This window comes from Bos mutus, chromosome 16, assembly GCF_027580195.1.
Source record: "Bos mutus isolate GX-2022 chromosome 16, NWIPB_WYAK_1.1, whole genome shotgun sequence".
Lineage (NCBI taxonomy): Eukaryota > Metazoa > Chordata > Mammalia > Artiodactyla > Bovidae > Bos > Bos mutus.
Genome location: NC_091632.1, coordinates 14,918,785 through 14,943,322, shown reverse-complemented (window position 1 = coordinate 14,943,322; position 24,538 = coordinate 14,918,785). Strand labels below are relative to the sequence as shown.

Below are 24,538 nucleotides of genomic sequence, written 5' to 3'. Positions count from 1 at the left end.
CTTTCTCTAGTCGCGGTGAGTGGGGGCTGCTGTTCATTGCAGTACACAGGCTTCTCATTGCGGGGGCCTCTCATTGCCGAGCACAGGCTCTAGGCCGTGTAGGCTCAGTGGTTGCGGCTCCTGGGCTCTAGAGCACAGGCTCAGCAGTTGTGCACGGGCTTAGTTGTTCCTTGGCATGTGGAATCTTCTCCAACCAGGGGTTGTACCCGTGCATTGGCACCACCCACTGAGCCACCAGGGAATCCCCAAATACTAGGACTTTTAAGGCAAAAAGTCTGAGTTCCTTTCCTTGCCTTGCCTCCTGCCATTTGTGTGACTTTTGTCAAGTCACTTCTCTGAGCCTCCAGTTCATTTGTAAAATGAAGGTAATGGTAGTCCTTATCTCATGGGGCTGTGAGGATTAGCTGAGTTGGTATGTAGGGTGCTTAGCTTAGTGCCTGGCAGTAGTGGCCCCTCAGTGAATGCTAGTTCTTATTAACAGGATGTGGGCAGCTCCTGCTTCTGGGAAGCACTGGGGTCTTGGTTTACAGGACCCTGTCTCTCATCATCCGCATGTAAACTCCACCGTCCTCTTCTCAAGCAGGGCTTCTGACACGTTTGCTAAAACATAGGCACTTATCCTGCTTGCAGGGTCAAGGCCAAGGGTGGATTCAGTTTCTGGTTCCCCATGGTGGGAGACACTGGAAGGACCCCTCCCCTTGGCTTCCTCAGTGGCCCGTTTTGGAGGTCCTGTCTCTCACCTTCAGAAGAAGGAGGCCTCCTGACTCTTTCTTGCAGGGGTCATGCTAGAGAACTTGGCCAGGGCCAGGCAAGAAGGTGGGTTTATTATGGCTTCAGGTAGTCAGGAGGGGAGCTGGGTTAGGAGCCTGCTAGGGTTATAGGCTGAACCTTTGTGAAGCTTGGATCTGAGAGTGCTGGGCCTTTCCAGGACTTGTACCTCCCTTTTCCTTTGGCCAGCAAGAGCCCTGGGGCTCTCTTGGTCTGTGTTCCCACTGGGGGCCTGGGTCTCGTGGTATCTTCTTTAAGCTTCTAGCCCTCTTTCACGTATTGGTTTTCCTTTTCTTTTGGGCTTGGAAGGCTTTAAATTAGAAGTTTTCCCTGATTCTAAAAGGGCAGGCATGGAGGAGGAGATGGAAGAGTATTAGGTACGTAAGAGCTGTATTTTAGCTCAAGTCTCCTAGAGATGAATTTTTAATGAAAATGTCTTGAGGGACTTCCCTGGTGGTCCAGAAGTTAAGAATTCACGTGCCAATGCAGGAGACACAGGTTCGATCCTTGGTCTGGGAGGATCCCACATGCCATGGAGCAGCTAAGCCCGCGCGCTGCAACTGCTGAGCCAGTGCGCCTGGAGCCTGTGGTCTGGAACAAGAAAAGCCACTGCGATGAGAAGCCCATGCACCACTAGAGTGTAGCCCCCACTTGTTTCAACTACAGAAAAAGCCTGAGCAGCAGTGAAGTCCCAGCACAGCCAGAAATAAAGAAGTAAAATTATTTTTGAAAAAATGAGAAAAATATTTTAAAAAAAAAGAAAAGATCTTGAGACCTTGAGTGTTGACACTGGGAACCTAAGAAAATACTGCGACAATCTATCCCTGCCCCCACCCTTCCAGTCCAGGGGATTGCTGGCTGCTACCTGGAGTGAGACACTCTGGTCTTGCTGTTTCTTGCTCTTCTCCTTAATACTGTGGAACCTTGTCGGTTATCACTGTATCATTGTCCCCATTTGACAGGTGAGAACACTGAGGAAGTGAGGTGGAGGTTGCCTGCATTAGGCTGCTAATTAGCACCTGTCTCTGGGGTGGCCTGCCCTCCCTACATTGTTCTGTATTTGCAGCCTGAGTTGGTGAACTTTAGCTCTGATACCGACTTCACTGTTCCATCCTGTGCCTCAGCAGACGCTAAGCTTGCATTTCCTCCTCTTCCGGAAAGTGATTAAGAGCGTGGGTTTTGGAACTAGACTAACTTGGATTTGGCTCCTGTCTCTGTGGCCATGGAAAGTCTTGTGAGTTGAATTGTGTTCCCTGAAGAGATACATTGACGTCCTCACCCCCAGCACCTCAGAGAATGACCTTATTTGGAAAGAGGGTTATTGCAGATGTACTTAGTTAAGACGAGGTTGTACTGGAGAAAGGCCCTAACTCAGCCTGCTTGGTGTTCTTATTAGAAGGATGACTGTGTGGAGACACAGACTCCATATAAAGATGGAGACAGTTTGGAGAGTGGGTGTGTCTAAAAGCCAAGGAGCACGAGGAATTGCTGGCATTACCTGGAGCTAGAAGAGAGGCATGGAAGAAGTTCTCCGTCACAGCCTTCAGAAGGAACCAGCCCTGCCGTCACCTTGACTTCAGCTTGCTAGCCTCCATAACTATGAGGGGATAAATTCCTGTTGTTTTCAGCCAGCTAGTTTGTGGTGCTTTGTTACGGTAGCCCTGGAAGACTAACATATAAGAAGTTATTTGAAATTCCTGAACTTGGTTGTGTTCATCTGTAGAGCTGGTATAACATACCCTGCATCATGGGCTTCCCCGGTGGCATTAGTGGTAAAGAACCCACCTGCCCCGTTCAGGAGACCTAAAGAGACACGGTTCTATTCCTGGGTATTCAGGAGACGTAAAGAGACACGGTTCAATCCCTGGGTTGGGAAGGTCCCCTAGCGGAGGGCCTGGCAACCTACTGCAGTATTCTTGCCTGGAAAATCCCATGGACAGAGGAGCTCGTCCATGGGGTTGCAAAGAGTCAGACAGGACTGAAGCGACTTCACGTGCACGCATGCACATACCCTTCGATGTATGATTTTTTTTTTTTTTGGTGATAATTGAGAAGCAGCCTCTGCTTTCTTATTTTAGTCTAGAAAGGCAAAGCTGATGTAGCTGACTTCTTTGTGCTCTTTGTTCCTCCCTTTAGCTGAGTGAGGAGTTGGATCAGGTGGTTGAGAACTCAGAGCAGGCGGACGAGCGGGACAAGGAGACGGTCAAGGTCCATGGTCCAGGGATCTTACCAGGTGAGTGGATTCAGCACTGGGGGTGGACGTGACCGGTGCTGAGCCATTGCTGCGGCTGCAGGCCCCAGTCCAGCCGGACACCTGTGTCAGAGGGGTAGTCCTGCCCGGTGTTGGATCTCCAGTGTCACCGTCATTTTGCGGCCATACATATTGGATGCAATGGCAGGGACTTTGCATCTCTGCTTTTCTGTTTCTTTTTCCCTGGGAAGCTGTCGGCAGTTGAGCCTCTGATACCTGGGTCACTTCCCAGGGCCCTCTGGGAGATTATCTGGTAAGCTCACATCTCCGACAAGAGGCCTCTCCAGTTTTGTTGCCCAGCTAGCTGGTCCCATCAGTAAGGTGGCATCCTGCAGGGCCTGGCAGTGACAACGTCTGGTACCTCCACCACCTCTTCCTCCTGCCTACACTCTGCTCCCTTAGCTTCCATAACGTGACACTGTACTTCTCAGACCACTCCTTGCAGCCTCTTTTGTAGTCACCCTCCCGCTCTTGGGTGTTAACTGTTTGTCAGAGGCCCCCTTCTCTCAGTCTCTGGTGGGTGGCCTCGCCCAGGCCCCCTCCCCTGCTTCAGTCATTGTTTGCACACACGTGTCTGCTGTGGTTTTATCTCTGGCCCAGAGGTACCTTTTTACATATGCTGTGTACCCTGATTCCCAGATGATGGCTCTGCCTGGATGTCCTAAAGTTCCCCCAAACTCCACATGTCCAAAATTGACCTCATGTTTTCCCCACTGCCAGCTTGACCCTCTCCCAGTGTTTCCTGTTTCCAGGGACAATGCCATCACCACCCAGTTGGACCCGAGAGTCATTCTTTTTTCCTTCCTTCCCCGCTTCCCCGTTTTCACTGCCCCTTGACCCTGCTGGCGTTTTTCTTCAGGCCTCGCTCCAGGCTTTTCTGTTGTTTTATTCCTCTGCCTGGAGTTCTCTTCTGTCTGTCATTTAGTTAATGCATAATCATCTTTCAGCTGTCAGCTCACTCTTTTTTTCCTGCAAAGCCTTGTCTGACTGCCTGGCTAGATCATGTCCACTGTCACTGGTAGCCTCGCGTCTCTGGCTTGCAACTGTCGCTGATGGAATGGTGTAAGAGTTTGCCTGACTGTTGGGTTAATGTCTGGGTAGTCTACTAGACTATAAACCCCACCAAGGTAGAGACCAGTCCCTTTTGCTTCCCCACTCAGCCCTGGCCGTGCAATAAGGATTTGTCAAATGAATGCCTGAGTGAGTGAGTGAGTGGAGTCCTGCCTGACTCCAGCTTCTTGGGTGGATTGAGGGAGGTGGGGTTCTGCTCTTCTAGACTCCCATATTTGGAGGGGTGGGGATGGGATCGGAAATTCTGTGACTGTGCCTAATCCTTAGAGAAGACTTTGTAGAAGGAAGGAGGCAGGAAGGGCGGCTAACATTTACTGACTGCTTCCCCTGGGCCAGGCTCTGTCATCCCCACGGCCCATCTAATTCTCATGACAGCCCTGTGAGGCGGTCATCCTCTTGATTCCACTTGAGGCCCTAAGGCTCAGGGAGATTAAGTGCATTGTGGGAGAATCTTGAAGCTGGCCTGCAGACTGACTGCATCAGGCTCTGTCTGACCCCAGATGCTTTCTACTGCACCTGTGATTTTTTAAAAAAATAGCTTACGCATCCTTCTATTAAATTCCAATGTGCTAAAGGTTGTGGCAGGACTGCGCTGACTCTGACTATGGACATTGCCTCCGAGGGAGACAATGCCCTGAGGTCCTAGGGAGAAGGTTTTGAAAGCCTTGTGTATTCGTTTCTAACTTTTCTGTAACAAATTACCACAAACTTAGTGATGTAAAACAGCTCAGGTTTATTATCTGACAGTCCTGGAGGTCAGAAGTCCAAAATGAGTCTCCCTGGGCTAAAGTTAACGTGTCAGCAGGCCTCAATTCCTTTCTGGAGGCTCCAGCGAAGAATCTATTTTAGTGCCTTTTCCAGCGTCTCAAGGCTGCCTGCCTTTCTCAGCTCATGTCCCTTCTTCCACCTTCAGGTCTTTCTCAGATCTGCTCGTTCTGACACTGACTTCTGCCTCCTCCTTCCATGTTTAAAGAGCCCTTGTGATTATACTGGGCCCATCCAGGTAATCCAGAATCATTTCCCTGTTGTTGTCTGTTTTGAATCGGTTATCTGTGTATTTGGGTTGTGCTGGGTGTTTGTTGCTGCATGTGGACTTGGTCTCATTGTGGCAGTAGGGGCTACTCTTTGTTGCACTGACAGGCTTAGGCTTCTCTGCGGTGGCTTCTCCTGTTTTTTAGCACAGGCTCTAGGTGCATGAGCTTTCGTAGTTGGTGCCTCGCGGGCCCCAGAGCACATGGGCTTCAGTAGTTGTGGCGCACAGGCTCAGTTGCTCCAAGGCATGCGGGTTCTTCCTGGACCAGAGATTGAACCCATTTCCCTTGCATTGGCAGGTGGACTCAGCCCCTGAATGGAGAGTCCCATTTCCCCGTTTTAAGGTCAGATAATCAGCAACTATAATCCCACCTTTGCCCTGTAATTGACATACTTATAGGCTCCAAGCTTGAGGACGTGGACACCTGTGGTGGGTCATTATTTTGCCTGTTGCACCCCGAACGGCCCTCTTGCCCCGAGGCAGAAGAGGATGGATGGAGGCAGCAGGAAGAGGATGGAGGCCAGGCTTGGAAAGACGAAGTTTCCTGTTGTGCTTCCTTTCAGAGATAAATGCCAGGCAAATGAAGACATGGCCATGATGACCTTCAACCTTAGCAGCCTCTCTTTCTGCCTCAGATTCCTGGGGCCTCAAAGCCTGAGATGAGTCAGAGCAGGAAGCCAGCCACCAGGCAGAACGGATTTTGGGTAGTTTGTTGGCCAGCAAGAGCCTTCCCTGATTTTGGGGAACTCTGCTGGATATGTGTCCTATTTAGACCGTAGACAGTCCGGTGCTCAGAAGTCCCTTCAGCAGGTCTCAGTAGTGACTTTGACGATGTGGGGTACAACTTTCCGAGCTTGTGGCGTGCCTCTGAGTCCCCTCACGGTAGTAAAACTAATGGTACTGATGACGACAGCCATGCTGGCTAGGTGCTTTCCTGTACCAGGCCTGGGTGGGGCTTTCTCTACAGACTCTATTACTACTTTATAATCCTCCTAGCCACTTTCTAGGGGAGATGTTTAGTCCCAGTTGATAGACAAACCAGGGGCACAGAGGAGTACCGTGCTCCGGCTGAATAATGGCAGGGCTCCCGATGAACCCAGGCCTGTCTCTCTGAATGTATTCTGACTCTGGCTCAGTTGTTCCTGGATGAGGGGCTTTCTTGTCCCAAACGCCTGCCTGACATCCGCCAGAGTCACTCACGGACTCCTTCATCTTTGCGCCAAATGCCAAAACCACAAAGAAGGGGAGTGAGACATGGCCTGCTTCCAAGAGCTCATGGAGAGAGAAGCTCATGTGGAGAGAGAAGGCAGGTTACCCCGAGAAGACATAACCCTCCTTCTACAGAGCCTGCCCTGAACAACTGAAAGGGGTCCGTTTCTCCCTGTCGCCTGCTTTCCTAGTGTTCATTACTTTTCTTTTGTAGCATGTAGCACAGCTGAGAGGGCGCATTTACTGACTGTAATTCTTCAGTTGCGTCAGCCCCTTGGGCCTGCCCCGGAGTTCTGGGAAGCACGAAGGCTTGTCCCCTCTACTCTCACTGTAATTCCAGTGCTTAGTAGCCTGGCCCTCTCTAGGTGCTCTGGGAGAGGGAGGTGGGGATTTAGAGCAGGAAAGCATCGTATCTAAGCCAACTTGAATGAATGAGTGAACGAAGGCCAAAGAAATGCTAGAGACAGGGGCTTCAGGAATGAATGAGCAAGGGCTAGTTGCTGAAGGAAGTGGGATTAATCCGAGGGTGATGTATGGGTGGAAAAGAAGGGCTGGCGGGGAGGAGGGGTGGCATGTGCAAGCACATAGCGGTGGAAATGAAAATAGGACATTTCAGAATCAGTCGGAAGCACAGTGGTTGGACAGGCTTGATGAGAGAAGCAGAGGGAGGTGAGGTAGGAAAGCCTGGCTAGGTCAGACTGGGGCTGGGGTTTCAGCATTGGCGGTTTGGGCTTTCTCTAGGGAGCAGCAGTATTTAAAGGAATTAGAACAGAACAGTAAGGAATGAAGCGGGCATTTAAGGAAGGTGAGTGTGGCAGGGTGTGGGGCTGGATTAAGTTGAAGCAAGCCAACTGTGGAAAATTCTTAAGGAAATGGGAATACCAGACCACATTACCTGCCTCCTGAGAAATCTGTATGCAGGTCAAGAAGCAACAGTTAGAACTGGACATGGAACAACAGTCTGGCTCAAGATCGGGAAAGGAGTCCAACAAGGCTGAATATTGTCGCCCTCCTTATTTAACTTGTATGCAGAGTATATCATGTGAAATGCTGGGCTGGACGAAGCACAGCTGGAATCAAGATGGCTGGGAGAAATATCAATAACCTCAGATATGCAGATGACACCACCCTTATGGCAAAAAGCAAAGAGGAACTAAAGAGCCTCTTGATGAAAGTGAAAGAGGAGAGTGAAAAAGTTGGCTTAAAACTCAACATTCAGAAAATGAAGATCATGGCATCTGGTCCCATCACTTTATGGCAAATAGATGGGGAAACAGTGGAAACAGTGTCAGACTTTATTTTTGGGGGCTCCAAAATCACTGCAGATGGTGACGGCAGCCGTGAAAGCTTGCTTCTTGGAAGAAAAGTTATGACCAACCTAGACAGCATATTAAAAAGCAAGACATTACTTTGCCAACAAAGGTCCGTCTAGTCAAAGCTATGGTTTTTCCAGTAGTCATCTATGGATGTGAGAGTTGGACTATAAAGAAAGCTGAGCACCAGAGAATTGATGTTTTTGTACTGTGGCATTGAAGAAGACTCTTAAGAGTCACTTGGGCCTCAAGGATATCAAACCAGTCAATCCTAAAGGAAATTAGTCCTTGAATATTCATTGGAAAGACTGATGCTGAAGCTGAAGCTCCAATACTTTGGCCACCTGTTGTAAAGAACTGACTCCTTGGAAAAGAGCCTAATGCTGGGAAAGATTGAAGGCAGGAGGAGAAGGGGACAACAGAGGGTGAGATGGTTGGATGGCATCACTGACTCAATGGACATGAGTTTGAGCAAGCTGAGGGAGTTGATGATGGATAGGGAAGCCTGGCGTGCTGCAGTCCATGGGGTCAGACAGGACCCAGCAGCTGAACTGAACTGAAGGCAGCTGTGCCATGTCAGAGGCTGGAGGCTGATATGATAGGCTGCTTTGATGTGGGGGAAGGAGAAGCAAGAATCAAAGAAGATTCTGAGGTTTGAAGCCAGGTGAGGAGGAGACTAACATACAGAGATACAGTCCAGAGGGGCAAGTGGCTGGACGAAAAGACGAGCTTCAGTGGGTGTGGTGTCTGGTGGAGTTGGCCCAGAGGCAGTGAGAGCTACAGGCTTGACAGGAGAGAGGTGAGGACTGGACCCAGAGTGGGAGGGTTAGGGGCCTGGAAGAAAGCCAGGACACAGAATGTGGAATAAGCAGGGAAGGGCCATGAGCATGGGAAGGGTCCTCACTTGGAGGCCAGAAGAGGAGGTGGGCTGGAGCTCAGGGTAGCAAGACAGGAAGACAGTACAGGGATGCTGAGTGTTAAGCAGCGGAGGTTCGAGTTAAGCACCTGGCATTCAGGATTGTATTCCCAGTGTTACTCTCTGAGGGAAGTAATTCCATGCCATAATGTAGTTAAAGCCTCAGTCTGTTCATTTCCTCTCTCTCAGGGGAAGCACAACTGCTTATTATTCTTTTCAAAGGAAAAGATGAGATGGGACGTGCTAATTGAATAAGCAGTTTATGTATTAGGGATGTAATCAAATTGAGAACATTTGGTTAGTTAGTTCTCCACGGAAACAACTGTATATTAATAGAACAGACAAAGATAAGCAACCAAAGAAAAAATAAGGTAAATTGAACCTCATCAAAATGAAAAACTTGCACATCAAAGGATATTATCATGAAAGTGAAAAGGTAGCCCACAGGATGGGAGAAATTTTCAAATCATATATCTGATAAAGGACTTGTATTTAGCAATTATAAAGAACTCTTATAACTCAGTAATAAAAGACACCCTAATTAAAAGTGGACAAAGAATGTGAATAATGTTTCTCTAAAGAAGGCATACAAATGACAGATAAACGCATGAATAGATGCTCAGCGTTGTTAGTCTTTAGGGAAATGCAGATCTAAACCACAATGAGGTGTAATTTCATACCGACCAGGATGACTACAATCAAAAAGACGGTGATAAGCAAGCTTTGGTGAGGATGTAGATAAATTAGAAACCCCAGACATTGCTGATGAAAATGTATTAATACAATGGTGCAGCTACTGTGGAAAATAGTCCAGCAGTTCCTCAAAAGGTTTAAATATAGAGTTAGCATATGACCCAGTGGTTCCACTCTTAGCTATATATCCAAAGGAAATGAAAACTGTATGTCCACACAAAAACTTGTAATGAATGTTTATAGCAGGATCATAATAGACAAAAAGTAGAAACAACACGAATGTCCATTCACTGAAGAAGGATAAATAAAATGCTGTGTTCACACAATGGAATATTATTAGGCAATAAATAGGAGTGAAGAACTGATACATGTTACGACATGGATAAATCTTCAAAACGTTCTGTCATGTGAAAGAAGTCACACAAAAGGTCACATATAGTATGATTCCACTTATGAGACTTGCCTGGAATAGGTAAGTCCATAGCAACAGAAAGTAGACTGTTGGTTGCCAGGGACTGAGATAAAGATGGAGTGACTGCTAATGGGTATAGAGTTTCTTTTTGGGTAATGACAATGTTCTGTAATTAGATAGTGGTTGTGACTGTACACTTTGTGAATATTTTAAAAACTACTAAATATATTCTCTTTATAAAGGTCCATTTTATGGATATAAATTATATCTAAAAAACCCCAAAATGAAATTAAAACAACAAACCCGTCACATCACTAAAAAGAAGAAAAGGATAAACCAAGAATTCATTTCTTCCTTGCAATCTGAATGCATCTTAGCCCAGTGCTGTCTGCAAGGTAGAGTTTTGCAGGGTTATGGTAGTCAGCCAGTTTCCTTTCCTGTGAATAAAGGTCTCAACGATGTTTTCAGAAATTGAGTTGTTCATCACACATCTTCTTAATGGACTGACTTACCAATACATTCTGGGCCACGTTTGGTTTTTGAAACAGTTCTGTTATGGGTTTTACAAAACTCATAAATTACTTTTCTCAAGAAAGTCTTATGCATTCTTTTTGTCTTTCTACTACTGTGAGTCTGCATATAAATAAAGGCTGTACGGGCTTCCCAGGTGCTGCTAGTGGTGAAGAACCCACCTGCCAGTGCAGGAGACCTAAGAGGCATGGCTTTAATCCCTGGGTCAGGAAGATCCTGTGGAGGAGGGCATGGCAACCCACTCCAGTATTCTTGCCTGGAGGAGCCAGGCAGGCTACAGTCCATAGCATCACAAAGAGTTGGGCCTGACTGAAGCGACTTAGCACAGGCGCACATACTTTTGAAAAGCATTCATCCAACTTGCCACAGAATAGCCAGTGTTTGGTTTTTCTGACTGAAAAGTACACGGGACATTTTATCAAATATCTAGCACCTTTTGAAAAATAATGGTAAAATGTAGCAGTGTCTACTTTTAGCATTCATTGAGTTCAGTCACTCAGTTGTGTCCGACTCTTTGCAACCCCATGGACTGGAGCACACCAAGCTTCCCTGTCCATCACCAACTCCCAGAGCTTGCTTAGACTCTTGTCCATCGAGTTGGTGATGCAATCCAACCACCTCATGCTCTGTCGTCCCCTTCTCCTGCCTTCAATCTTTCCCAGCATCAGGCTCTTTTCTAATGAGTCAGCTCTTCGCATCAGGTGGCCAAAGTATTGGAGCTTCAGCATCAGTCCTTCCAATGAATATTCAGGACTGATTTCCTTTTGGATGGACAGGTTTGATCTCCTTGCAGTTCAAGGGACTCTCAAGAGTCTTCTCCAAGACCACAGTTCAGAAGCATCAGTTGTTCAGCTCTCAGCTTTCTTTATGGTCCAACTCTCACATCCATGAAAATAGCTTTGACTATGCGGACCTTTGCTGGCAAAGTAATGTCTCTGCTTTTGAATATGCTGTCTAGGTTGGTTATAACTTTTCTTCCAAGGAGCAAACGTCTTTTAATTTCATAGCTGCAGTCACCATCTGCGGTGATTTTGGAGCCCAAGAAAATAGTCTGTCACTGTTTGCATTGTTTTCCCATCTGTTTGCCATAAAGTGATGAGATTGGATGCTATCATCTTAGTTTTTTGAATGTTGAGTTTTAAGCCAGCTTTTTCACTCTTCTCTTTCACTTTCATCAAGAGTGACTTCATCACTTTTACTTTATCACTTTCATCAGGATGAACTTTAGTTCCTCTTCGCTTTCTGCCATAAGGGTAGTGTTATCTGCATATCTGAGGTTGTTGATATTTTTCCTGGCAATCTTGGTTCCAGCTTGTGCTTCATCCAGCCTGGCATTTCGTATGATATGCAGAGTGACAGTATACAGCCTTGACGTACTCCTTTCCCAATTTGGAACCAGTCCTTTGTTTCATGACTGGTTCTAATTGTTGCTTCTTGACCAGCATACAGATTTCTCAGGAGGCATTGGAGTGTCACATATAGCATGTGTGGATGATAAACAGTTCTATGGTTTTTTTATTTACATTACACGCCAATTTGTAGATCAGTGAAAGCCCTGTAAGACAGTAGGTGTTGCAAGAGGGCATCAGAGGGCAGACACGCTGAAACCATACTCACAGAAAACTAGTTAATCTAATCACACTAGGACCACAGTCTTGTGTAACTCAATGAAACTAAGCCATGCCCATGGGGCAACCCAAGATGGGCAGGTCATGGTGGAGAGATCTGACAGAATGTGGTCCACTGGAGAAGGGAATGGCAAACCACTTCAGTATTCTTGCCTTGAGAACCCCATGAACAGTATGAAAAGGCAAAATGATAGGATACTGAAAGAGAAACTCCCCAGGTCAGTAGGTGCCCAATATGCTACTGGAGATCAGTGGAGAAATAACTCTAGAAGGAATGAAGGGATGGAGCCAAAGCAAAAACAATACCCAGCTGTGGATGTGACTGGTGATAGAAGCAAGGTCCGATGCTGTAAAGAGCAGTATTGCATAGGAACCTGGAATGTCAGGTCCATGAATCAAGGCAAATTGGAAGCGGTCAAAAAAGAGATGGCAAGAGTGAATGTCGACATTCTAGGAATCAGCAAACTGAAATGGACTGGAATGGGTGAATTTAACTCAGATGACCATTATATCTACTACTGCGGGCAGGAATCCCTCAGAAGAAATGGAGTGGCCATCATGGTCAACAAAGGAGTTCAAAATGCAGTACTTGGATGCAGTCTCAAAAACGACAGAATGATCTCTGTTCGTTTCCAAGACAAACCATGCAATATCACAGTAATCCAAGTCTATGCCCCAACCAGTAACGCTGAAGAAGCTGAAGTTGAATGGTTCTATGAAGAACTACAAGACCTTTTAGAACTAACACCCAAAAAAGATGTCCTTTTCATTATAGGGGACTGGAATGCAAAAGTAGGAAGTCAAGAAACATCTGGGGTAACAGGCAAATTTGGCCTTGGAATACAGAGTGAAGCAGGGCAAAGACTAATAGAGTTTTGCCAAGAAAATGCACTGGTCATAGCAAACACCCTCTTCCAACAAACAACACAAGAGAAAACTCTACACATGAACATCACCAGATGGTCAACACCGAAATCAGATTGATTATATTCTTTGCAGCCAAAGATGGAGAAGCTCTATACAGTCAACAAAAACAAGATCAGGAGCTGACTGTGGCTCAGATCATGAACTCCTTATTGCCAAATTCAGACTTAAATTGAAGAAAGTAGGGAAAACCAGTAGACCATTCAGGTATGACCTAAATCAAATCCCTTATGATTATACAGTGGAAGTGAGAAATAGATTTATTAAGAGCCTAGATCTGATAGAGTGCCTGATGAACTATGGACTGAGGTTCCTGACATTGTACAGGAGACAGGGATCAAGACCATCCCCATGGAAAAGAAATGCAAAAAAGCAAAATGGCTGTCTGGGGAGGCCTTACAAATAGCTGTGAAAAGAAGAGAAGTGAAAAGCGAAGGAGAAAAGGAAAGATATAAGCATCTGAATGCAGAGTTCCAAAGAATAGCAAGGAGAGATAAGAAAGCCTTCATCCGTGATCAATGCAAAGAAATAGAGGAAAACAACAGAATGGGTAAGACTAGAGATCTCTTCAAGAAAATTAGAGATATCAAGGGAACATTTCATGCAAAGATGGGCTTGATAGAAGCAGAAGATATTAAGAAGAGATGGCAAGAATACATAGAAGAACTGTACAAAAAAGATCTTCACGATGCAGATAATCACGATGGTGTGATCACTGACCTAGAGCCAGACATCCCGGAATGTGAAGTCAAGTGGGCCTTAGGAAGCATCACTACAAACAAAGCTAGTGGAGGTGATGGAATTCCAGTTGAGCTATTTCAAATCCTGAAAGATGATGGTGTGAAAGTGCTGCACTCAATATGCCAGCAAATTTGGAAAACTCAACGGTGGCCACAGGACTGTTTTCATTCCAATCCCAAAGAAAGGCAATGCCAAAGAATGCTCAAACTACCGCACAATTGCACTCATCTCACATGCTAGTAAAGTAATGCTCAAAATTCTCCAAGCCAGGCTTCAGCAATATGTGAACCGTGAACTTCCAGATGTTCAAGCTAGTTTTAGAAAAGGCAGAGGAACCAGAGACCAAATTGCCAACATCCGCTGGATCATGGAAAAAGCAAGAGAGTTCCAGAAAAACATCTATTTCTGCTTTATTGACTATGCCAAAGCCTTTGACTGTGTGGATCACAATAAACTGTGGAAAATTCTGAAAGAGATGGGAATACCAGACCACCTGACCTGCCTCTTGAGAAATTTGTATGCAGGTCAGGAAGCAACAGTAAGAACTGGACATGGAACAACAGACTGGTTCCAAATAGGAAAAGGAGTACGTCAAGGCTGTATATTGTCACCCTGTTTATTTAACTTCTATGCAGAGTACATCATGAGAAACGCTGGGCTGGAAGAAACACAAGCTGCAATCAAGATTGCTGGGAGAAATATCAATGACCTCAGAAATATATGCAGATGATACCACCCTTATGGCAGAAAGTGAAGAGGAAATAAGAAGCCTCTTGATGAAGGTGAAAGAGGAGAGTGAAAAAGTTGGCTTAAAAGTTAACATTCAGATAATGAAGATCATGGCATCTGGTCCCACCACTTCATGGGAAGTAGATGGGGAAACAGTGGAAACAGTGTCAGACTTTATTTTTTTGGGCTCCAAAATCACGACTGCAGCCATGAAATTAAAAGACGCTTACTCCTTGGAAGAAAAGTTATGACCAACCTAGATTGCATATTGAAAAGCAGAGCTATTACTTTGCCTACAAAGGTCCATCTAGTCAAGGCTGTGGTTTTTCCAGTGGTCATGTATGGATGTGAGAGTTGGACTGTGAAGAAAGCTGAGTGCCAAAGAATTGATGCTTTTGAACTGTGGTGTTGGAGAAGACTCTTGAGAGTCCCTTGGACTGCAAGGAGATCCAACCAGTCCATTCTGCAGGAGATCGGCCCTGGGATTTCTTTGGAAGGAATGATGCTAAAGCTGAAACTCCAGCACTTTGGCCACCTCATGCGAAGAGTTGACTCATTGGAAAAGACTCTGATGCTGGGAGGGATTGGGGGCAGGAGGAGAAGGGGACTACAGAGGATGAGATGGGTGGATGGCATCACTGACTCGATGCACGTGCATCTGAGTGAACTCCGGGAGTTGGTGATGGACAGGGAGGCCTGGCGTGCTGCGATTCATGGGGTTGCAAAGAGTCAGACACAACTGAGCGACTGAACTGAACTGAACTGAAAGCCCTGTAAAGAAGTTAAATTTGGGGTCTAGGAGTCAGTATTCCAGGACCCTCATTTGATGTCCATTGTTGACTGTGGGGCCAGCATCGCTGCACAAGGTATGGAGTTGGACCAGATGGCCTTTTGGGTCCCTAACAACTCTTAGAAGATTCTATTCAGATGTTGTGCACCAATTCAGTCATTCAGAGTTCCTTCCCTCTCATCTTGGGATCTTAGGATGCAGCACCCTGACGCCTGTTGCCACTGCAGTTCCGAGCCACTCAGTGAGCGTGCTTTTGCCTGCCTCGTGCTGAAGTGAACCTGTGGTCCCACGTGGGCCGTAGGGGCTGGGAGTGCCTTCCCAGCAAAACGGCTGCGGGCAGGCCCCTGTGCACAGACCATCGTAATTTCGGTGACCGATCAGAGATCAGCACCTGAGCGAAAGGAAGGCATCTGCAGTTGAGTGTGCAGAAGGGCCATGTCTGTGACATGCCTAATGGGGAACCCTATCCTATACAGGATACTCTCCAGGAGAAAGTCTGAATGCGAGACTAGAGAAAGACTTTGAGAGTAAAATGGAGCAGAGTTATGAGAGAGACACGGGGAGAAGGCAGGTGGCAAAGCTGTGAAGGAGGAGAAATTGACACAGTCCCTCGTAACAATAAGCAGCAGAAGTAGAATCAGAGACAACGGAAGTTGAAAACATGAGTTGCGTTAATTCCTTTTGCAGAACTGGAGCTGCTCTGTACCTTGGCTTCTCTCTCAGCTACCCAAGGGGTTTCCTTGGGGTTTCCTGCTTCCTGTTAAACATCCATTGTCTAGCGTACCCTGCTCTTCACGACCTGAAGGAACCACACAAACACTTCTGCGAATTGGCATTCCTATAAAGGAAGAATTTTTTAAACTTTGCTATTAATAATAAGGCACATCAATTGGTTTATAGTTTTATGTGCCTGAAATGTACTGACCAATTGAGAGGTAGCTAAGTTGGCATTGCACAGCTTAGTTCATCTGTTTTTTGGGCTGTTCATCCATTTAACAGACATGAGAACATTACATGCCTACTATGTGAAAGACTGTTCTGTCCCACCTCCATTTTATCTTCATGTATTTTTTCTCATTAATTATGAGATGGTTGTTTGATGGTCTTCATCTTTGTTATCTTCATTGCTGAGGGCTTCATTTTTTGAGGGCTAGAGGGTACAGTCTGTCTCTCCAATGACAGTAATTCATTGGGCAGGTACTCTGTCATGCATTTGAAGCAGATTTGTCATTTGCTTCTCTCAGAAATGCTAGAAAACTGAAATGATTTCCTTTTCACATGCAGCAAGTGGGCCCTAGGAGCGCCAGATAGCTTGCTGTGGGCCACAGAGTAGTCAGAGTCCGCAGCAGAGCTGGTGTGCAGCCCATGCTCCCGCTGTGCCTCTGGGCTAGAGATCTGGTCTTCAGTTCACCAACACGTGACTACTGAGCACCAGATGATGTCTTCCTCAGAATCCCCCCGGTGCGCTAGTCCCAGAGCTAACGCAGCCTTCTCCACAAAGCCTCTGCTGACCTCTGCCCGGCTCCCTGACTCCCCTCCAGCCCTCTGAGGAAAGGAAATCTCACAGTTTCCATCTCACAGCCTTCAGAGTTCTGCAGCGCTTGTAGCACAAACCATCAGTCCTCCTCTCTCGGGATCCTCTCTCGATATCTCCCTGAAGCACGTCGCACAGTGTTACATGTTGAGTTGGTGCTCGATGTTTGTTTGTAGATGTAAAGTGAATGATTTCCTTCTTTCTGACCACCTAGGACCCTTTATAGTTCTGTGCTCCTCTTGCTTTTGTGCTTTCTAAATAAAAGAAAAAGAGATAGTTATGAGCAAATACTCTTGTGTCTTTGTATTTAAAGTCCGTCTCTTAATTGCAGCATTTGGTTGGGTCTTGTGTTTAATCCAGACTGATATCTCTGCCTTTGCATTGGTGTTTAGTCTGTTTACTGCAAGTGTTGATGCGGTTGCATTTGGTTCTACCATTTTATTGTTCTCTGTCTCATATGTTTGTTGTTTCTCTGTCTCTTCTTTCCTGAAAGTTAGAAAATTTGCAGTATTGTTGTATAATTTTTGCGTTAGATAGCCTTAAATTTTTAAAATTATATAAATGGCTTTTTATATTTACCCACATATTTAACATTTCCAGGGATCTTTATTCCTTCGTATACATCTGAGAGTTACCATCTGGTGTCATTTCAGAGTTTTCTTTAGCATGCATTCTAGTGCAGATCTGTTGGTAGTGAATTCTCTCTGCTTTTGTGTTTGAAAATGCCTTTTTGTCCCCTTCATTTTTAAAGGTTAGTTTGCTGGAATTTAAAAATTCTTGAGTTGATGGAATTTTTTTTTCTTTCAATGCTTTAAAGATGTTCCGTTGCCTTGTAGCAGTAGTGTTAGTCGCTCAGTTGTGTCTGACTCTGCGACCTTGTGGACTGTAGCCCACCAGGCTCCTCTGTCCATGGGATTCTCCAGGCAAGAGTACTGGAGTGGGTTGCCATTTCCTTGTCCAGGGGATCTTCCTAGCCTGGGGATCGAACCCGGGTCTCCTGCATTGCAGGCAGATTCTTTACCATCTGAGCTGCAGGAAGCCCCCATTGTCTTTCAGCCTTCATTACTTCTGATCAAACATTAACCTGTTGTTAGATTTAATTTCCTGTATGTAATATGCTCCCCCCTCCTTTTTTTTCCTGGGTGCCTTCAAGATTTTTTTTATCTTTGCATTGGCAGTTTCAGGATGATTTGCCTAGAATTGGTTTATTACTTATCCTGCTTGGCATGTATTGGGCTTCTTGAATCTATAAATTGATATTTTTTTCTCCAGTTTTTGGGAAGTTTGGGCCATTCTTTTTTCAAATATTTTTTGCATCTATTTTCTCTCCAATTACCTTTTGTTAGACTGCTAGATATTGTCCCACAGTTATCTAGGCTCTGTTAGATTTTTCTTCAATCTTTCTTTTTTTAGATTGGATAATTTCTGTTCATTTAACTTCAGCTACACTGTTTTTTTGTTTTCCTGCCATCTTTTGCTGTTAAAGACTCGCAGTGAGTTTTTCATTTATTTATTTTTCTTTTCAGCTCTAGAATTCCCATTGGTTTCTGTATTTCTCCTCTGTTCATTCTAGAATTCCCATTGGTTTCTGTATTTCTCCTCTGTTCATTCCTTATCCGTACATTTTCTTGTAAGTCCTTTTGGTGCTGTAAAATTCCCGTCTGCTAATTGCAACATTTGGGGTCATCTTAGTGCTGTTTGCATGTACTACTTTTTTCCTCAAGTGTGGGTCACATTTTCATGTTTCTTTGCATGTCTAATGATTTATTTTATTGAACACTAGACATTTTCCATGGGGTCACGAAGAGTCGGACATGACTGAGCGACTTCACTTTCACTTTTCACTTTCATGCATTGGAGAAGGAAATGGCATCCCACTCCAGTGTTCTTCCCCGGAGAATCCCAGGGACAGGGGAGCCTGGTGGGCTGCCGTCTCTGGGGTCGCACAGAGTCGGACACGACTGAAGCGACTTAGCAGCGGCAGCAGCAGACATTTTTAGTGACACATTGTAGAGGTTCTGAATTCTCTTACAATCCTGTGAAAAATTTTTTTTAGCAAGTAGATAAAATAGCAAGACTCAAGTTCTAATCGCCTATATTCCTTGCATGAAGAGCAGCTGATCTCTTCTCAATCTTGCGGTTTCCAGCTGCTGTTTTTTCCTGGTCCTCCTGGAGTCTTCAGCAAGAACTGGAGCATGTTTTGTTTGCAGATTTGCGAGTTCATTCCCCCTTGTGGCTCCTTCCGTTTCAGAGTTTCCCCCTAACTTTCCAGCTGCTTCCCCAGCCTTGGACTTTGTCCACTGTCTCCCTGCACCACACCTTAGAGAGACTGTTCAGAGCCCTCAGGCAAAAAGCTGCAAGTTTACAAATCTCACCAGATGCAGTTTGTTTTTTTTTTTCAAAAGGGGTAGATTCTCTTTTGGTTTCAGCTTGCTTTTGATCATTTTCCAGTGCCTTCAAATAATTTTAAATTATTTCATCCAAGTTTGTAATTGTGTTCTGTAGAAGGGTGGTGTGACCACGCAGCCTTGTCACTGTTGGAAGCCAGAAGCCAAGCACGTACCTTTTGGGGCTTCCATTCCTACCCCGCTTCCTCCTCAGCGTTGTGCTCAGCTGCTGGGGAGGAGACAGGCTTTTCCTCAGGGAGCCCATGGTTTCAGGAGCAGAGACCCTCCAAGAGCACTGTGGGAGTGTCTCAGCTAGGCCTGTCCTAACCAAGTACCTCAGGCTGGTGGCTGAAGCAACAGAAATGTTTTTCTCAGTTACGGAGGCTGTAAGTTCAGGGTCCCGGTGTCGGCAGGTTTGGAGTCTCCCGAGGCCCCTCTCCTTTGGCTTTCAGTCCGTGTGTTCTCATGTGTGACTTTTTCTCTGAGTGTCTGCACCCTTGTGTCTCTCCCTCTTCAAAGTATGGTCAATTTACCGTGTTTTGTTAGTTTCAAGCATACAGCAAATGCATCAGTTATGCACATATGTTCTTTCTCAGGTTCTTTTCCAGTATAGGTTATTCCGTGATGCCGAGTACAGTTCCGTGTGCTACGCAGCAGGTCCTTGCTGTTTACCTGTTTTTATATAGTAGCGTGTATATTTCATCCCACACCCTAATTTCTCTCTCCCCACACCCCCTCCTGCTATCTCCTTTGGTATAAATTTGTTTTCTAAGTGTGTGAGTCTATTGTGAATATTTGTGAATAAGTTCATTTGTATCATTTTTTTTAGATTCCACGTATTAATGATGATTGTCTTTCTCTGACTGATTTCACTTAATATGACCATCTGTGTGTTCATCCATGTTGCTGGAAATGGCAGTATTTCATCCTGTTTAATGGATGAGCAGTGTTCCACTGTGGATGTGTACCACATCTTCTTTATGCATTCACCTGTTGGTAGACTTAGGTTGCTTCCATGTCTTGGCTGTTATAAACAGCACTGCAGTGAGCACTGGGGTGCATGTTATCTTTTCAAATCAGTGTTTTCTCCAGATATGGGCCCAGGAGTAGGATTGCAGATCGTGTAGAATTCTGTGTTTAGTTTTCTGAGGACCCTCCGTAGCGATCTCCATGGTGGCTGTACCAGTTTACATTCCTACCAGAAGTGTAGGCCCTCCCTTTTCTCCACACTCTCTCCAGCGTTTATTATCTGTAGACCTCTTAAAATGATGCTCATTCTCTACAGGTGAGAGGTGATGATGTCGTTGTGGTTTGATCTGTGTTTTTCTAATAGTTAGCGATGTTGAGCATCTTTCCATGTGCCTTTTGGCCATCTGTCTGTATGTCTTCTTTGGAAAAATGTCTGTTTAGGTCTTTTGCCCGTTTTTGGATTGGATTGTTTTCTGTTTTTTTTGATATTAAACTATATGAGCTATTTCTATGTTTTGGCAATTAATCCCTTGTCAGTCTTGTAGTTTGAAAATATTTTCTCCGAGACCATAAGATTGTCTTTTCGTTTTTAAGCTCTTAAATTTAATTCAGTCCCAATTGTTTACTTTTGTTTTTATTTCCATTACTTTAGAAGGTGGATTTAAAAAAATACTGCTGTGATTTATATCAAAGAGTGTTCTGCCTATGTTTTCCTCTGTAAGATTTATAGTATTTGGTCTTACGTTTAGGTCTTTTATCCATTTTGAGTTTATTTTTGTGTATGTTGTTAGAGAATGTTCTAATTTTATTCTTTCACACGTAGCTGTCCCGTTTTCCAACAGCGCTTACTGGAGAGACTTTCTTTTTTCTTGCATGTTCTTGCCTCCTTCGTCATGGATTAATTAGCCACGAGTATGTGGATTTATTTCTGGGCTTGATATTCTGTTCTTTTGCCTTGTGTTTCTGCATTTGTGCCCATACCATACTGTTTTGATTACCTTGTAGCATAGTCTCAAGTTGCTAGGAAAGGTGGAAAAAGGGAGGAGAAGGGGACGACAGAGGATGAGATGGTTGGATGGCATTGCCAACTCGATGGGCATGAGTTTGAGTAAACTCCAGGAGTTGGTGATGGACAGGGAGGCCTGGCGTGCCGCAGTCCATGGGATCGCAAAGAGTCAGATACTGAACTGAACTGATAGTCTCAAGTCAGGGGGTGTGATTCCTTCAACTCTGTTCTTCTTTCTCAAGATTGTTTTGACAGTTCAGGGTGTTTTGTGTGTCCATACAAATTGAAAATGTTTTGTTCTATTTCTGTGAAAAATGCCACTGGGCTCTTGCTCTTCTTTATAGACATTTGTGCTATTGGATTAGGGCCCATCCTTATGACCTTCTTTAACTTCCTTAGCTCCTTGACTGCCCTGCTCCAGACACTGTCATCCTGTCTTAAGTCTTCACCTTAGGGCTTTTGGGGAGGGGATGGCCTCAGGACACACCATTTAGGCCCACTGTATTTCAGGCACCGCCTGAAGGGCTGGGGGTGCAGTGTGGACAAGAATGGCTCAGTATCCACCCACGTGGAGCTCACAGCCTGGGGGATAAAAAGACATGTAGACGGTGACATTGCAGAGTGATGACAAGGACCTTAGGGTGTCCTGGGAGCACTGAGGATGGGGTGCCAGTCAAGTTATGGGGTCAGGGGAGGCTTCCTTGAGGACATGCCTTTCTAAACTGAAACCTGAAGGATGAGTTAGGAGGCAGCCGTTGGGAGAACAGTGCTTCAGGCCAGGCTTGGGGTGAGAGGGGCTTCGGGGCAGAGGAGGGCGCACTGATAGGGCTGCTCAGGGGTGGGCAGCGCCCATGCTGGGTTGAAAGCGTCCCAGGGAGTCTCCTCCAGCTTGGGTCCCCGTCCTGGCAGAGCAGGAGTGTGGTGTGTGTTGACGGGTGCCAGGTGTTGGGCTTTGGGGGGTTAGGTGTGCAGACAGCCTCGCCTCTGGGGTGAAGCAGGTCAAGGGCCTGGAGACGCCCTCTGGGTCATGTGTGTGTTGTTGTCGCTCAGCCCTGGACAGCGAGTCGGCCTCCAGCAGCATCCGTTTCAGCAAGGCCTGCCTGAAGAACGTCTTCTCAGTCCTGCTCATCTTCATCTACTTGCTGCTCATGGCCGTGGCCGTCTTCCTGGTCTACCAGACCATCATGGACTTCCGCGAGAAGCTCAAGCACCCTGTCATGTCGGTGTCTTACAAGGAGGTGGATCGCTACGACGCCCCAGGTAGCGTCTGCCCCGGGACAAGCATTGGGTCCCAGGCAGCGACTTCTAAATACCCCCTGAGCCACCATTGCATTCCTGGCATGGTGTCAGGCACTACGGGCAGGGCAGGGGAATCTGAGACAGTCTGGGTGTGGGGTGCCCCACCCCACAAGCTGCCCTTGGTACCCAGCCAGAGGGTTGTGTGCCGAGGAGGGAGGCAGACCGAGCCTGGAGTGCTTGCTGGCTGCAGGGCTGGAGTGGGCACCGAAGGCTTCGTTCACAGCAGGATTTGAGCTGGGCTTTGGCAGATGGAAGAGTTTCTCTGGGAGGTGGGTCTGTAGGAGCAGAGATGAACTTAGGGAGACAGGGCTTCTCTGGGGAGATGAGTCTGGCCTGGCTGGAGCTGGCGGCCAGTGACCAGGGGAAGTGGAAGTTCTGGGGGCCAGGGGAGGCGTGGCCATCCAGAGGTGGCTGGGGCCTGCCTGGAGTGGGGACCCCCAGGCCACATCACCCACCGGGAGCCATCTCTGCCGAGGAGGGGACTGTCCGCTCCAGGGTGGCTGTGCTGGTGCTGGGCTGTGGTAGCGTGGTGTGAACAGTGGGGGTTGGGGGGCGGCATGAGGTCTGGGGGCTTGAGCTCTGCCCGCCCGGCCTAAGCACCCCCCTGCTGTGCCCACAAGACACCCCGAGTGACCCTTACAGCGCAGAGCCGGAGTCTCGGGTCCTCCCTCCCGGGGGGTTCTTGACAACGTGTACTGGTCCCAGTGTCTTCGCCCGTTTCGTGATTGTCCCTCCTCTCTGTGTCCGCTGTGGTCTTTCTCTCTGTGGGTTTTACTCTCTGTATCTGGTCCCTTTGCCTCTCTGACGTTGCCAGTATCCCAGGTCCACGTGCAGCTTTCAGTGTAGTTAGAACAGCTGCCATCCTTGCAGCTTGGAGCGCGGCGCCTTGGCTGGGGAAGGGGAGGGACTTTGGAGATGTGACTTGCACACGTGGAGCTCCCAGTCCGGGAGTCCCACCACCAAGGGCCACCTGGTGAGCCTGCAGGTGGGTGGCGGTCCCGGGGGCCTGGCCTCCCAGCTCGGTCTCGGGTACCCCCTGGGAGCACGTGGAGCAGGGCTCTGAATGGGGTGGGTATTGCTGTAGGCACCGGGGAGGCTGCGTCCCCGGCCAGGAGAGGGGCTATGAGAAGGCCCTGGCTGCCTCCATGAGAGTGGGGCTTTCTGAGGGCAGGGCACGGGGCTCCCCACCCCCTGTAAACAGCCCTTTTCTTCCTCTGCAGTCACCCCGGGAGTCCTGGACTTAGGTGATTGATGAGTGTGAAAAAAATACTCATGACATGGTTTTAGGGGTGTGTTCACTTCTCTCTGTTCCCCCTCCAGGCATCGCCCTGTACCCCGGTCAGGCCCAGCTGCTCAGCTGTAAGCACTATTACGAGGTGATCCCGCCTCTGAGGAGCCCCGGGCAGCCCGGAGACGTGAACTGCACCACCCAGAGGATCAACTACACGGACCCCTTCTCCAATCAGACCCTGGTAACGCTCGTCTCCCGGGCTGGGGCTGGGCAGTGCGCACCCGAGGGCCCCTGTCTTCTTTCTGCCAGCTAGCCTCCCTTGCCCTTGGTGTAGGCCCTCACCCACAGCAAACGTGAGGCTGTCCTCTGGGGTCTGGCCGTGGCTGGCTCGCCTGCATCCAGGGCGGCAGTGGGCCTCGGCCTTCTCTGAGTAACCCTCTGTGATTCCCGGCAGTGTGATGAGACACCTGGTCCTGGATGGAAGGAGACAGGGCTGCAGAGTGGAGCTGGTGTGAATTTGCCAGGCGGGCCCCATACCCGAGTGCTCGACAGAACTGCCAGGATTGTTTCTGTTAATACAGATTCCAGGTCCCACTTGGGCCCACCGGAATCGTGGTTCCTGGGGTCGGGGCCTGGGAATCCGTGTTCTGGAGTAATGGGGGCCAGTGTGAGAAGGAGCGCTGGTCCGGGAACAAGGACCCCGGCCCTGGCCGTCACGGAGGCTCTGCTCAGCAGGGGAGTGGACGACGAGGGTTCTGGAGACAAGGAAGGAATTCTGTGTATATTTACATCTTCTCCTTTGCTTCCCGTATCCTTGTTTCCAAAAGGACAGGGCTGCGTTAAGTTTTCCAGCTCAAAACAAGGAAGGAAAGGGTTTCTAGGCAGAGGAACTCTGCACCAAAACATAAAGGGAGGCAGCGGCATGCTTGTTTCTGCCTCTGAGCAAAATTGCACAGGTGGGTGTCTCTGGAGAGCCAGGGGCCCCCAAAGGGCAGCAGATGGTGAAGCTGTGGACAGAAGGGCTGGCTGGACGAGGAAGCTCGTGTGTCGAGTACAGAGCAGGACCTGCCCCTTGGGTGATAGGGAGGCCCCAGGTGGACCTT

At 47.3% G+C, this 24,538-nt stretch overlaps 1 protein-coding gene across 3 annotated transcripts in view; it reads left to right on the top strand.

Annotated features, from left to right (window-relative positions):
* PACC1 (proton activated chloride channel 1) overlaps positions 1-24,538 on the top strand; it is a 34,724-nt gene that overhangs the window by 2,047 nt on the left and 8,139 nt on the right. For 2 of the 3 annotated variants that reach the window (XM_005888554.2, XM_070384743.1), the window contains exons 2-4: positions 2,905-3,001; positions 21,956-22,165; positions 23,525-23,676. In XM_005888554.2, the coding sequence (XP_005888616.1) occupies positions 2,905-3,001; positions 21,956-22,165; positions 23,525-23,676 (459 nt within the window). Of the gene's footprint in view, positions 1-2,904; positions 3,002-5,003; positions 5,094-21,955; positions 22,166-23,524; positions 23,677-24,538 lie in introns of those variants that run through there. The other variant, XM_070384742.1, reaches the window with a different exon arrangement.